Here is a 16,286-nt window from a genome sequence, read left to right on the forward strand (position 1 = left end):
ATCTTCATCGTTAAAGCTTAGAGCATATAGAAATAGATAGATTTATTCACACGAAAACCAAATTAGGCCATGGTGACATACAAAAAGCAAGCAAAAAAATATAGCAAAAAAACTTAGACTGAAGAGACACTAAAACTAATTATTCAATAAAATTATCACGATATCTCGTCCCAACCCGGACGAACTTTCCAATATATTTATATTTAAGAACCACCTACTTCGATAAATTTCCAAAATCCAATCTCTCCCCCTGATCTCTCTACCAAATATTTCCAAGCGCAACTCCCTCGACTCTCTAAACTCCCCTAAAAAATGATGCAAAGACTCATCCATCTCTCCACACATAGGGCAACTGTAAGGACCATCCCTCAATCTATTGCCTAAATATCTCCCACGTTCTCCAAGAAAAAAATTCCCCCTTTCATAAATTACCCAATTCAAATTTTCCGGAGCTAATCCCATTTTTAGGCAAATTTCTTCGCCCCAGTTCTCGTTGACCTCCGCATATAGCCAAAGGGACGGCGAGGTGGCCTTCTCAGCTTGCAAAACCCGAGCTTCCTGATACTCTACCCTACTAGGAACTACCCTAGATACAGTCCCTACCATCCCTCCTATCCCCTTTCCCTCATTCCAGCAATTTCCCAGCCCTGCACGGTCTGATATATTCTTCACCTGATTTGGACACGAATTCTTTCTCCTATCTTGGATGAAGAAATATATGCCTGCCTTTTCTGTCTTAAACACGAAAAAATAATGTAGGGTGCCATTTATAAAGCACGAAATCCGAGCTACTTCGCGACATTGGTGAGAGTCATTATACGCCAAACAGGCTGTCACTTGCGAAAGTTTCTTTAAAAATGAGACGGCCAAACACAAGGGTTGCCTCAGCGGATTAATAAGTCACCTAAAAGAGGCAATAGCCCATGGCCAAGAAAGTGTACATTTCAAGACCAAGAGATAGGAAAAAAAGATATATTATTTCATGGCCAGAAAATTTCTAACAAACAGTTATTTTTCCAATACAGAAACTGATAAAATTTTTAGGATTAGACAATTTTTTCTCGGTGAGAGTTTGGGACCGGGTCTCTTCCCAAAGGAAAGGATCCAGAAAGCTGTTAACGTTCTAAAATTCCTTCCCGGTTGAAATATATTTTTGCAGTCTAATAAGTCATGTTAGTATAGGTCACAGGCACCAATACTGGCTTGGGTTGGGCTAGCCAGCAATTGGCTAAGATCCAAAGAAGTTTAAATAGAAACCCAGTCCGAACTAGTTTTACCTACACTCAACTGCCTTTAACCTGATTTTTTTTTTATTGTGATTCAAAACAGCATAAATATATCGTATTCAACAACATTAATGTGCTTGAGACACACTTTCCATACATTAAACTCACCTTCTCAAATGGTGTCTCTACTGCTAGGGTAGTATCTTCTTCCACTCTCAATTTTTTTACAATATCTTCATGCTGAAAAGCTGATTGTTTCGCCAAATATGATAAGCATCTTTGAACCTATAAAGGTCGGCAAAATATAACAATAAAATTACTGGATAATTTTTTAATACTGAAAATTTTTTGTGATCTCAGATAGAATCGTCAACAAACATTTTTATGTACATTAATTGGTAATAAGGCAAAATGATAAAGTAGCAGAAAACTGGATTCTGCCTGTTTATATTTCGTTAGTTGGCATTGATACCGATAATTATTTCAAACCTCTATACTTGTATTATGAGACATAATCATATCTTATCCTGTAAGAAAATTAAATTTGGCTTTTAACCAATCTTTAGAAAACAAAAATTACAACTTTATTTCCTTATAGTTAATTAATTTTACTAGTATCATCAAACTTATCCATTATATTTCAAGTATATTGAAGTAAAGATATACCCGTATTTGCGTTTTTTTTTTTTTTTTTTTTTTTTTTTTTTTTTTTTTTTTTTTTTTTTTTTTTTTTTTTTTTTTTTTAGGAAACGAGGAAATAAGATTTTGTAGTATTCCAAGGAGAAACTTTCATTTTTGGAAAACTTAAATAAGAGAATTCTCTTTGTAACACATAGTATTATAATTTGGCTTCATCCTTGTATAAAATATAGCATATAATATCACACAAGAGAATCTTTGCGCTAGAGGTGGAGAATTATGTTTCGTCCCACTCATTGCCCGTCTCCCCTACCTATTATGAAGACAAGTGAAAACAAATTCAGCCCTTAAGGGACATATACTAAGATATTTTTGGGTTAGTTGGGTAGAGGGCAAAAACAATAAAGAAGTAAATTACCTGGCCATTTATTTTTCAGAAGGGAGTGATACAATAAATGGTTCGGGTGGAGGAAGGAATTCTAACCCCAAGTATGTGCAAATTTATTTAAGAAATGTATATATACCACTACAAATTTTCCAAGAGAAGACTTTAAGCAGCGAAGTTTCTTATTTTCGGGTCCCTAAAGAGCTTAAATAACTAGAAAAAAGGCAAAAAAAAAGAAAACAAGAGCTAAGAGCTCATATGGCACTTGTGACGAGGGGAGAAGAGCTAAGAGCCAAGAGATCATATGGTATGAGCTCTAACAAAATTCTATGAATCAATAGATTGATTTAAAAAGGAAAATAAGAGGCTTAATGCCGGCCAAAATTTAAAATAAGAGCTCTGAGTCACAAAGTCCTTCTAAATATCAAAATTCATTAAGATCCGATCACCCACTCGTAAGTTATAAATACCTAATTTTTCCTCTCCCTTTTGCCCCCCAGATGGTCGAATCTGGGAAAACGACTTTATCAAGTCAAATTGTGCAGTTCCCTGACACGCCTACCAATTTTCATCGCCCTAGCACGTCCAGAAGCACCGAACTCGCCAAATCACTGAACCCCTCCCCCCAACTCCCCCAAAGAGAGCGAATCCAGTACGATTCTGTCTATCACGTATCAAGGACATTTGTTTATTCTATCCACAAAGCTTCATCCCGATTCCTCCACTCCAAGTGTTTTTCCAAGATTTCCCCCTCCAACTCCCCCCAATGTCAAAAGATCTGGTCAGGATTTAAAATAAGAGCTCTGAGACATGAATTCCTTCTAAAAATCAAATTTCAATACGATCCGATCATCTATTCGTAAGATAAAAATACCCCAATTTTCATGTTTTCCAAGAATTCCGGTTTCCCCCTCCAACTCCCCCGAATGTCACAGGATCTGGTCGGAATTTGAAATTAGAACTTTAAGCACAAGATCCTTCTAAATATCAAATTTCATTAAGATCTGGTCACCCTTTCGTAAGTTACAAATACGTCAATGTTCAAAATTACCCCCCCCCCCCCAATTCCACAAAAGAGAGCATATCCGGTCCAGTTATGTCAGTCAAGTATCTTAGACAGGTTTCTATTCTTCCCATCCAGTTTAATCCTGATCTCACCGCTTTAAGTATTTTCTATGATTTCCGGTCCCTCAACTGCCCCCCCCCCCCAATTACGCTTGATCCGGTTCAGATTTAAAATAAGATATCTGAGCTACGAGGTCCTTCTAAATATGAAGTTTCATGAAGATCCGATCACTCCTTCGTAAGTTAAAAATACGTCATTTTTTCATATTTTTCAGAATTACCCCCCCCCCCAATTGAGCGGATCCGTTCCAATTATGTAAATCACGTATGCAAGACTTCTGCTTATTTTTCCAACCAAGTTTCATCCCAATCCCTCCAATCTAAGCGTTTTCCATCATTTTAGGTTTCCCCACCCCAACCTTCCCCCAATGTCACCAGATCCGATCAGGATTTAAAATAAGAGCTTTGAGACACGATATCCTTCTAAATATCAAATTTCATGGAGATACAATCATCTGTTCGTAAGTTAAAAATACCTCATTTTTTCAAATTTTTCAGAATTAACCCCCCCAACTACCCCAAAGAGAGCGGACCCGTTCTGGTTATGTCAATCATGTATCTAGGACTCGTGTTTTTTTCCCACCAAGTTTCATCCCGATCCCTCCACTCTAAGTGTTTTCCAAGTTTTAGGTTTCCCCCTCCCAACTCCCCGCCCCCGTCACCAGATCCGGTCGGGATTTAAAATAAGAGCTCTAAGACACGATATCCTTCTAAATATTAAATTTCATTGAGAACCGATCACCCGTTCGTAAGTTGAAAATACCTCATTTTTTCTAATTTTTAAAAATTATTCCCCCCCCCCAACTACCCCAAAGAGAGCAAATCAGTTCCGATTATGTCGATCATGTATCTGGGACTTGCGCTTATTTTTCCCCATCAAGTTTCATCCCGATCCCTCCACTCTAAGTGTTTTCCAAGATTTTAGGTTTCCCCCCTCCAACTCCCCCAATTTCATCAGATCCGGTCGGGATTTAAAATAAGAGCTGTGAGACACAATATCATTCCAAACATCAAATTTTAACTCATAAGTTAAAAATACTTCATTTTTTCTATTTTTTCCGAATTAACCGGCCTCCCACTCCCCAGATTGTCAAATCTGGAAAACGACTATTTCTAATTTAATGTGGTCCGGTCCCTGATACGCTTGCCAAATTTCATCGTTCTAGCTTACCTGGAAGTGCCTAAAGTAGCAAAACCGGGACTTCAGGTTTCCCCCCTCCAACGCCCCCCAATGTCATCAGATCCGGTCGGGATTTAAAATAATAGCTCTGAGATACAATATCATTCCAAACATCAAATTTCATTAAGATCCAATTACCCGCTCATAAGTTAAAAATACTTCATTTTTCTATTTTTTGCGAATTAACCGGCCACCCCCCCCCCCCCCCAGATGATCAAATCGGGAAAACGACTATTTCTAATTTAATCTGGTCCGGTCCCTGATACGCTTGCCAAATTTCATCGTCCTAGCTTACCTGGAAGTGCCTAAAGTAGCAAAACCGGGACCGACAGACAGACAGACCGACAGAATTGGCGATTGCTATATGTCACTTGGTTAATACCAAGTGCCATAAAAAAACTGTTTTCTTGGCAATTATGTGAAACTAACGAAGTTTTATTTGAAACAAAGATATGCTTGCTTCAGCCACTGGAATAGATTCTGCCGAAAATGACTTGTTGACTTCCTGATTTATAATTTCAAAGTAAAAAAAAAAGCTACAACATGAAAAATCAGCGTTGTCCAAATAAAATTTTCTAGGTCATATATTGATATTAAAAAATAAGTATCAATAAAATGCGGTCACTTTCAATCCATAAGATGTTTGCCCGGCTTTTGTTTACGAGATAAACTTTACTTTTTTGCAGCTTTAAAAATATGTCACTTTAAGACTGGACGTTATCATAATCCCCGAGAATGATTGCTTCAAAGAGAACAACATTATCAACGGGCAATAGATCGCCAAAAGCAAAAAAACCGTACATTATCACATGCTAGGTAAACCTTCAGTGCTTTGAGTACGACAATATGAAGCTGAAAATTATAAATTTAGTTTTTTTCTTATTAATATAAACCTATACCATTGAATTGACCAGCAACTTCGGTTGTCACCATTAGCTTTTTTCTTTAAGCATTTTCAATTTGTCCTACCATATGCTCTAGAAACAGATAATAACTAATTCAGAAACTAAACCTGCAACATCGCATGAACATCTTCTTTCTTGAAAGTGCACTTGAAATATTTGCCACTATCTAAATCGGTGTCGCAGTCTGCTAGGAAACCAAAGTTTGAGCCCTGGAGCATATGGTTCAATTTCTCAATCTCAGCACTGTCACAACCAATTAAAATTGCATCAAAATATTCCAGGCTAATGGAACTATGAGTGAACTTATTTTCTTCAATGAATTGTGCTTTGACAGTTATACTATGGTATGGATCAGGTTTGGCTATCATCATGAAACCCTGAAATGGAAACTGGATTATTTACTAGACAATTCACACTCATTTATATAATAGACAACTTTCAACTCTTTTACTATGCATATTCTGGTTATCACCTTCAATGGCGTCACAAGTTACTATGTGGATGGGGCAATCAGTAGTAATTACCCATATATAATATATTTTAATCTGCAATTCTCAACAGATTTTACCTATTACTAGACCTTCAATAATTTCTAATTGATGATTACATGTACACGAATTTTGGCAAATAATGTCCCCGTTTTCTTTTCTTTTTCTGCGGGAATACACTTACACACTTTCAGAATAACTGAAATTCAATCAAACCATGCTAAAAACTACAGGAGAGGAAGACTTACACAGCCATTAAAGTCACTCCAGTCTTAATTCCACGAAAGTCAAGGTTGCTCCTTGCACCATAGAATTAAGTGTAACGCTATCTTCACACAAAGTGTACAATTAAAAATGGGTCTAACACCTTCATCTACGTGTCAGCTATCTCACACCACAGAGGAAACTCTACCATATATTGTTTGAGGACAGGGCAAATCAACAAAACACGAATCGCCTAAAAGATGATTTAAAGAAGATGAATGAATCTCCAGACTTTCAGTCAATAGCCTCCTTGTTTCTACCCTAAGAAACAGGGAAAAGAATCATCGACAGATCATGAATATACAGCAACCATGAGAAATCAGCTAATAAAGTGAGACTCTGAAAGGGACCATGAAGAACAGAATAGGATATTAACATTTGAGGAAGAAGAAGACACAATTAATGGTAGGAAACGATTAGCAGGGAATGATTCATGTCACTAGAAACTACCTCCGTCTCCAAAAAAACAACAACAAATAAAAAAAAAACAACAAAAAAACACAGAATTTTGGTAGGAGCCTTAATCGAAAGAATATTGCACAGTCCAAATATACAGGATCCTTTAACTTCAAATTTACCAATCAAAATTTATTAACATAAAACTACTTTTCCAATTTTAGAAAAAGAAGAATTGCAGCCTATAAAAGGGATCTTAATGAATATACAAATTATAGTATCTTTCCCGAGGAGATTGTCACGGTCACCCTTTTCTTTTTTCAAGCGTAATTATTTCAGTCTAGCGGTTGTAGAACATATGGAGAGGGTCCAATCACATGAAAATATGAGTTAGTGCCCTTTATGAGCAACAGCCGACACTGAAACAAAAGAAAATGCTATTCAGTACCGCAAACTCAAAAGTATGTATTCAAGATCAAATTTTCCAACTTTGTACGAGAGGATTTTCAGATCTATACAGCTGGTGGATTAAAGGTTACCAAACATTTTCATCTCTTGTATAAAACTTCAAGCCAAAATCCTGTTATTTGGCTTGTTGGCTCAGATATTCTACTCTAATTCCCAACGGCGAAGCTGCAATCAACAGCAAGTACACTCCACCATCAAAAGCAAAAATCTACTCTGATTTCAAAAGCTATCATCAAAAAGCTGACATCAAAAGCTACTCTGAGTGCCTGCCTTAGAGCTCTGATACTACACTAGTTGAATTTTTACGGTTTTTGTGGCAATAAAGATTACGTTCTTAGTCATACTTGAAGGATATCGTAAAGGTTGGCATACTTTCTATATGTCCATCGTCCTATACGTTCAGTATATACACTAAGATTAATGGACGGTCGAATGCACTCGTTACTGTAGGCAATATTCATGCTAAAATTGGGAACTACTTTTACACAACAGGAAAGAGTAAACTACCAAGGCATATTCGTCGTTTGAATGTGAACAATTTGAAAGCAAAATTTAAGGATAAACACATCATTCAGACAAAAAAGAAGTAGTCCGAAATTTGCCAATATCCTTCAGCCGGTCAAATGAATTTTCTCTTTTAGCGAAAGAACTAAAAGCTTATCAATATAGAAACCCTCCAAGGCATATTCGTCGTTTGAATGTGAACAATTTGAAAGCAAAATTTAAGGACAAACACATCATTCAGACAAAAAAGAAGGAGTCCGAAATTTGCCAATGTCCTTCAGCCGGTCAAATTAATTTTCTCTTTTAGCGAAAGAACTAAAAGCTTATCAATGTAGAAACCCTCCAAGGCATATTCGTCGTTTGAATGTGAATAATTTGAAAGCAAAATTTAAGAACAAACACATCATTCAGACAAAAAAGGAGTAGTCCGAGATTTGCCAATGTCCTTCAGCCGGTCAAATGAATTTTCTCTTTTAGCGAAAGAACTAAAAGCTTATCAATGTAGAAACCCTCCAGGCATATTCATTGTTTGAATGTGAATAATTTGAAAGCAAAATTTAAGGACAAACACATCATTCAGACAAAAAAGGAGTAGTCCGAAATTTGCCAATGTCCTTCAGCCGCTCAAATGAATTTTCTCTTTTAGCGAATGAACTAAAAGCTTATCAATATAGAAACCATAACGATGAGGGGAATATAGTGGCAACAACCCCATCTAAGACAATTTATGTGTTTACACATAGCATTGATTTCAAGCGTGGGAACTATTATCTTGTTTGATCTAAGAAACTGTGTTTTTTATAAAAAAGAAACAAATTTGCATGAGATTGGCTTTTTATTCGTTAAAGAAAAGAATGGTTTTTTATTTTCCTAGCTAAGTTTAGTTTCCATAAAAGCTAATTCTGCAATAATTATATTTTAAACCAGTGTACTGATAGCAATCCATTTAACGTAGGCTGGGTAAATAGAAGGTATGTGTAGAAAGCATGTAATTTTAGAGAAAGGATAGGAAAGCTAGTTGGGTAATATTCCTGTTCTATTTATTCAACATTTAAAGAACTTCTATAATAGCTAAAAAAGGGACTGACTTTTTGAATTTGCTTCAAAATTATACCGTAGAATTAGCCAAGGACAATAATAATTGAGGTTTGAAATTAGTATAGAAGTATTGGGATAGACAATTTTTTAGTAAGACTTGGACAATAAGCCTGTTCCAGCTAAAAATGAACTTTGAAAATTTACGTTGTATACATATTACCAGCTCACTTAACAGCCTGAGCTTGGAAGAGAGAAATTATAATGAATGATTCATAGTTATTGTAGCTTAAAATTGGGTGAATTCCAGAAGTCACTTATCAGTAATCTCAATTATTTCATATTACCCTTGTAGATTACAACAAATTTAGCCAACTGTTTATTCATGAATTGTAAAAAGGGCTAATATTGTAGTCCCTTATTTGCTTACAATAATAATAATGGACAAAATTTTGTTGTTATTTTATATTTTTGGAACGAAAACCTGTCGAATGTGCACCATTTGCTGTCCCCTATCATCCGCACTGGAATCCTGTTTGAATGTCCTCATATTGATAACCCTTGGACTGGAGGAGGGCTTGACCCCTAATATACTTTCAATTACACTTATATTTAGACTAAGTGTAAAATTTCATTGCGGAGGGGTTATAGCTCTACTTTTATTACAAAAATGGTTTTTTTAACGGAGAACAGCATGTTTTTTTTTAATGTTTCTATGCACAAAAACAATATTTATGTTTAGGACAAATAGAAACTATCGTGAATATTAGGAGAGTTGCCATTACACCAACCTACCGCTCTTTAAACTCAAATTTGACTTTCTTTTTGTCCCAATGATTCAAGAATCAAGGCTCTGATACAAAAGCAATATGATCTAAAGTTTTCTAGCAGAACACTTTGAGAATAAAAATTCTCATTTAATTGTAATTGTTTTAAATAATAATATTTTCAATTTAAATGTTTGAAAGACAATTCGTGAATATAACATTTGCAATAAACAGCTGGCTATACTTTTTACATCTTAAATAGCTCTTAAAGCTTTTAAAAACAGTAAATGGTAAACATAACACTCGTAATTACTAGCTTCCTGAACTTCTTACATCTTAAAAAACTCTTAAAGCTTCGATACAAAGTAAATGGGTAATGAAACTCTTGCAATTCCAAACTGGCTCTACTTCTTGCATCTTAAAAAGCTCTTCAAGATTCGATAAATGATAAACAACATGTTAAGTAAAACATCGGCAATTACCAGCTCGCTATACTACCTTCATCTTAAAAAGCTCTTAAAGCTTTGATAGAAAGTATATGGTAAATAAAATACTCACAATTACCTGCTGGCTGTACTTAAAGCTCACGTCATACCTCCACACAAAGAGAAAAGATATGAAGAGGGCGACAGCCTTTTATCATATAGAATAAGTTTAGTCTGTACTAAGGTTCAACGATTTTTAACTAACTAAGGTTATTCGATTTTTTTGTATTATTAATTGCAGGCTGAAAGAAATTTTGAAGCTATTTAAATAACTGTTTAACTAAAAATGATAGACGTAAACGTCAAGTGGTAAGATCACTTCTACTATGGGTTTAAGGTAGGGTGGAGCAAAATAGTTGCGAAAATTAAGAAAGAATAATTTTTTACAGCGTCCTCTTTTGTCTACCCTGTAGGAAGAAATATAAGTGGACAGACAAAAAGATAAAAAAATGATTTCAAAATGCAAACTGACTCTGCGTCACACTATTCTTCCTAATTTAGTGACTTATTTTGGTTTAATATATATTATCTTATGTTAAACTATCCTTCCAATGCAAAATAAATAAAAGTAAAATCAAAATTGCATTTTTACGATTATGAAAGAAAAACGCGATGAAAATTAAAATAGATATCAATAAAAGTAGTAACAGTACTAATCTTACAGTTAACAGAGTAGCATATAGCCTGACATATGTTTTTCAGGATGATTTAAAATTCTAATATTTGAAGTACCAGGGACAGTGAAAATCAACAAAGCGGAAATTTACATAGCCTTATATATTTTGAAAATTAGTGAAAATTAGGTATTCAATTTTGAATATAAAAGACCGCCATATACAATTATTAAGTTTTCGGTGGTAACAGGTCCAAAATTTGAAAAAAAGAAACATGAGTGAAAAATTAGTATTAAATAAGCCAAAAACACCTGGCATCAGGGAATTTGAGAAGGTGCAGCTTTCCTTTAAGAGCATGGTTGAGTTCCGGAATCAACAGGTTGAATATTTAGGGACGAAAAGCGTTGTAAAATTTAGCTAATTATTTTGCTTATTTATTTTCACGGTTCAACGTGGCAATGCTGATGAAAATATGGGACTGCCCAAGAACTTCATGAAACAACAAAAAGAAAAATAATAGACAATCGCAGTTTTCAGGTATGATTAGACCGAAGATGGATCCAGGGAGGAAATATTTTTATTTTGATGTCCTTGGTGCTTATAAATTTTGACTTTTAAATTTATGAATTTAAATACTTTTCTCAAAAATTTCCATGGAAGAGGGAAGGATACTCAAACAAAATTTACGAAATTTTTTCGTATCTCCGCCATCAAGAATAGACAATAATAGTTTTATTTCAGTCTCCATAGCTTCAGATAATCCATGTTTTACGAAATCTGTTTTTGGAATGACATGAGACGAGACAAACTACCTAACACGAACAAAAGACACAAATGATATGACAATCATAGAAAAATAGGGGCCGAATCCTCTACTACATAAGCGCCTCTTAAATTGTAATATGTTCTATTTTCCAAAATTCCTAAAATCCAATTTTTATGTAACACTTTCATTATCCCATTTTTAGTGTTTATTTAATAAGTAAACAAAAAAGGGGATTACCTCATCTGTTTCCTTATCTTGGTATCGCAGCAGTTTACTTTTGAAGTACGAGTCATATAATTTCGAAAAACGACCAGTCGAAACCACTAAAAGTTTGAAGCTAATATTTGACTTGATTGTCACATAATTTCGTTGGTCAGGTTTTGAAAGCATCGAACTCCTAACCTCAAGTAATGCTTTGCCGATGATAAGTGGCACACTAAGCACTATTTCTCGAGCTTGTCGCTCAATCTCATTGAGCAGCTCAATCTTAGCTGAAAATAAGAAAAAAAGGATAACGGGAATTTATTCATTCATGAAAAAAAAAAAAAAGTAAAAACACTGATTACTAAAATTGAAAAAAACTTCTTGGAGTGATATGAAAGGTATCCTAGCACTCTGAGAAAGGAGGAAGTACTTAGGGAGGGTAAGAGTAATGGATGATCTTTACTCGTACCCCAGGTGTGGAGATAATGGCGAGGATTTGGTTCACTTAATGGCGCTTTGTCCTAAATTACGGACAATAAAAAAGATTGCAAAATATATTAACTGACCCATACAGAGATTTTTGTAAGGGGGGGGGGGCGTATGAAGTATTTTTAATATGCGTGAGTTGTTTTCTCTTTCCGTCATTTCTTTTTTTGTAGCCATGGTCCATATGGCTTTAAAGCATTAAATATTTTGTGTACTAGTAAACAGCAGTAACAACAACAAATAATAGCAAGTGTTACTTTGTTGTGTAATCATTGTTATTGTGTGCGTTTTTTCGCTATTGTTATTGTTTTTTATTATTATTTTATGGTATTATTATTGTTAAGTATGTTCTACTGTGTCCGTAATCATTTTTGTCATTTTTTTGTTTTGTTTTAGCCATGGCCCGAGGAAGCTTGTAGTGTTGCGAATGGCACGAAGGCCATGGCACGAATGGTATTGTTATTGTTAAGTATGTTTTACTGCGTGCGTACGTATTTTTTGTCTTTGTTTTTGTTTTGTTTTAACCATGACCTAAAGAGGCTTTTACTACAACAAATATCTATGTATCTATCTGTTTATCTATTGTTTGATTTGTGGTGGGTTTTGACATACTAGCGTATCCTAATACCTTTTCCATATCATCTGGTATATATTTAGGCAACAACTTTATCATTTCAGAGTTTTTTGAAATAAGGAAAATCCTGACAATAGTGCTGTATGCTACAAAAGAGAATATTTACAAAAATGAAAGGATATAAAAAACATCAATAGAAAGCCTGCTTTTACAGCTCAATTTTCGGAAAAAAAAGAAACTTAAAAAATGCAAACTTTGAAAAGCTTTCTATTTTTGCAGTTTCCCAAAACCACACTAAAAAAAAAAATAAAAAAAAAAAAAAAAAATTACGTAATGACCTTTTCACAATATGAAAGGGAAAGAATGATCAGATATTGCAGAGAATGAACTACTACAGTGAACCTACAGTTCATTTTCTTTCACAGTTCATTCATAACAGTTCATCTCTTGCGATCGTAAACAAATGCACTAGGCGTACATCAGGAAGGTTTTCCCCGCATGAAGTGCATTTCAGGGGCATTTCTTTTTTTTATTTAATTCAAACAACATGCAGTCAAATTCTACGTCAGAACCAAGCCAATTTAAAATTGGCACAGCTCTTTATTCCAAATAAGCAAGCAATAGAGAGAAACCACGCTCTAGCGTTGCCTATAGTAAAGAGCCATAAAGGTTCAATGCTTTTTTTCTCCGGAGCAGCTTCATATGTCAAGAGTGGTTGTATAAGTTTCGGAGTGGGCTCATTCGATTGGAAATTAAAATTTCTAGTGCCCTTTTTAAGAACGAAGATTGATCGGAGAGCAAGCAGCCAACCTCCTATACGCTTTTTTCCCAATTACATGTGATCAAACTTTCAGATAACCATATTGTTTCATAATAGTCCAAAAGTCAAATAAATATTTCACTGGGGTAGACATAACCTCCCACAGCCCCCAAGGCAAGGACTGTAAGTTTTGAAAGTTCCTCATTGTTAGCATATTATTTTTTTTTTATTTGGAAAAAGGGGCATGTTTAATCCTGGGTCTCAAAAAAAGCATATGGTATTAAGGTGAAACTTTGAGAAAATATTGAGAAGGATACTGATTACAATTAGAACACCCCATGTACACGCTGGTTGTGCAAAGGGCGTACCAGCAATTGCTAATGAACGATTAAGGGTATTAAGTTGAAACTTTAAGGACATGTTGAAGAGTGACTGGAGAGCAATCAACCCCCCTTGTACTTATTTAGATGCCCCCTTCCCTCAACACTAATCGGAATTTCGAAAAAGCAGTTTTGTTCAAAAAAGCCAAAAGCTCTAATAACTATGCCTCCGGAGATGCCATAGACCCATAGCCCGAAACAACGATTACAAATTATGCAATTCGTTTACATGCAAGATATTATCATTGCAATCATAAGGGATATCTTAAACTAAATCAAAAGACACTATGTGCGTCCAGTTTATCAAAAAGTGTATCTATAATATCTTGAAAACAGCTGAGAATATTAAGTTAAAACCTTTAGGGCATGTTGAGGGGGATACTGAAAAGTGATCGGAGGGCAACCATTCCCCACCCCTAGCCCTTTTTAGTCCCCTTCTACCCAAAGACATTTGACCGAAGTTTTGAAACATCAATCCTGTTCAAAATAATCAGAATGTCAAATAACTTTGCCTCTAGGGATGATACAGCCCCCCCTGTCCTAGGGAAAAGGGTTATAAGTTACGTAAGTGGCCCAATGTTTATATATAAGGCTGGTTATTGGTAAAAGGAGGCATATTTGATCCTGAATCTCCAAAAATGCCAAGGGTATTCAGGTAAAACTTTCAGAACAAAACAAAATCGCACTATATACAAGATGGTTGTGAAAAGGGTGCAAATATAATATCTAGAGAACGACTGAGGGTATAAGTTTAAACTTTAAAAGCATTTTAAGAGGGGGAGGGGGTGTTAAAGAGTTATCAAGGGGCGACCAGTTCCTCCCTCTTACCCTTTTGGATGCCACCTTAGTAATGACAGAAAAGTCACTTTGTTCAGAGAGGGAGAGAAAGATGAGATGGGGGAGGGGAGAAAGTTCAAAGAGAAGGAATGTTGGACCTTGGGAGCGTTAGAAAAGTTCAAGAATATTAAGGTGACACTCCAAAGAATAGTGTAGGATTTTAAACTAAATCAAACGATACTGTGCGCATTTAGGTCATTTAAAGGGAAGATATGCAATATCTTAGGAGCAGCTAAAGGTATTAGCTTGCTAATTCCAGGACCTTGTGACTAAGACTACCTGCGACTACTTGGAAGGGTGACCAATTCTGATCTCGACTACAACTACTTGCGATAAGTACTGTGACTACTTGTATTTCCTAATGCAATTACTTACGACCATGACTAAGTGCGACTATGACAACTCGTGACAGCGAATACTAACGAATGTAACTTCTTAGGACTGTAAATGCAACTAAGGTTACTTGCGATTGCGGCTCTGACTAGTTGCGACTACGACTGTTAGCGACTACCTAAGACTATGAATGCTTATGACCAAGACTACTTGCGACTACTTGCAGCTGCGACTACTTAAGACTGCAAGTGTGACAACTTGCGACCACGAATGCAGCAAATTGTAACTACAACCACTACTGCTTGCGACGGTGATTACTACTGTTATTACAACTATTACTACTGCGAATACGACTGAGACTGCAAATACTACTATAACTTCTACAATTACAATTAAAACTATTTAACTAAATCAAGAGTTTAACTGTATCCTGCTTGTAAAAATAACACAGTGCATCCAGGTTGTCAAAAAGGCTTATCTGCAATAGCTAACGAATGATTAAGGTTATTAAACTTTAAATATCATAGAATATTGATGCAATTTCGCACTAAAATAAAAGACACCAGATGCATCAAAGTATCAAAAGGGTATTTCTATTTTGATCTTAGGAACGACTACGGTTATTAAGCTAAAACTTTCATGGAATGCTAAGGAGGATATTAGAAAAATAAAGATATATAAAACACCCTATATGTATGTAGGTTGTCGAACATCTTCAATATTTTAAGAAAAGTAAGGGGGTATCAATTTGAATTTTCGAGGGGGATGTTGAACTTAAAGACACCAGCTGTTCATGAGTGTAGCAACAATACCTCAGGAAGGGCTAAATTTATTAAGTTGAAAATTTCAGGAAATGTCGAACGGGACGTTGAACTAAATCAAAAGACACCGTTTGGATTCCGGCTGTCAAAATTACATGTCTGCAGTACCTGAGGAATCGGTAAGCGTATGAAGTTGAAAATTTAAGATATTTTTGCGGGGGAAGTAGAATTTAATCAAAATAAAACTATGTGCATCCCGACTGTCAAAAGGACGAATGTGAAATATATGTTTCTACTTTGCTGAAAAAAAAAATTAAACCAAAAACAAAATTCCTTTATATTCGTAACATTAAAGAATAAAAAAGGGAGTGAAATAAAATCTTGAAGTGCTGCAGTTCCAGGAATTAATATACATTAAATATTCAATTATATATCTTCTTTTGAGAACCTGGACGCACATTGTATTGTTTAATTCAGTTTTGCATATCGTCAAGTTTTCCTGAAAAAATGTCTGTAAGTTTTCTGTTGACAATATATTGTTTCAACGCTCCCCAAAATTTTTGCCTTAATACCTTTAGTTTTAGTAGCAGTATTACCAATAGCGATAGCAGTAGGAGTAGTAGCAGGAGAATTGATAGTAGCCTTAACTTTAGTAGCAGTAGTAACAGTAATAGGAGTAGTCGTAGTAGAGGTAGTAGTAGGAT

At 35.2% G+C, this 16,286-nt stretch overlaps 1 protein-coding gene across 2 annotated transcripts in view; it reads right to left on the reverse strand.

Moving 5' to 3' along the window:
* Positions 1 to 16,286, reverse strand: part of LOC136039392 (germinal-center associated nuclear protein-like) — an 85,253-nt gene that overhangs the window by 4,297 nt on the left and 64,670 nt on the right. For both annotated transcript variants that reach the window (XM_065723087.1, XM_065723086.1), the window contains exons 12-14: positions 11,485 to 11,738; positions 5,568 to 5,837; positions 1,395 to 1,511 (exon numbers count right to left, since the gene is read on the reverse strand). In XM_065723087.1, coding sequence (XP_065579159.1) covers positions 1,395 to 1,511; positions 5,568 to 5,837; positions 11,485 to 11,738 — 641 coding nt within the window. The remainder of the gene's footprint in view (positions 1 to 1,394; positions 1,512 to 5,567; positions 5,838 to 11,484; positions 11,739 to 16,286) is intronic.

This window comes from Artemia franciscana, chromosome 19 (genome assembly GCF_032884065.1).
Source record: "Artemia franciscana chromosome 19, ASM3288406v1, whole genome shotgun sequence".
Taxonomy (NCBI): domain Eukaryota; kingdom Metazoa; phylum Arthropoda; class Branchiopoda; order Anostraca; family Artemiidae; genus Artemia; species Artemia franciscana.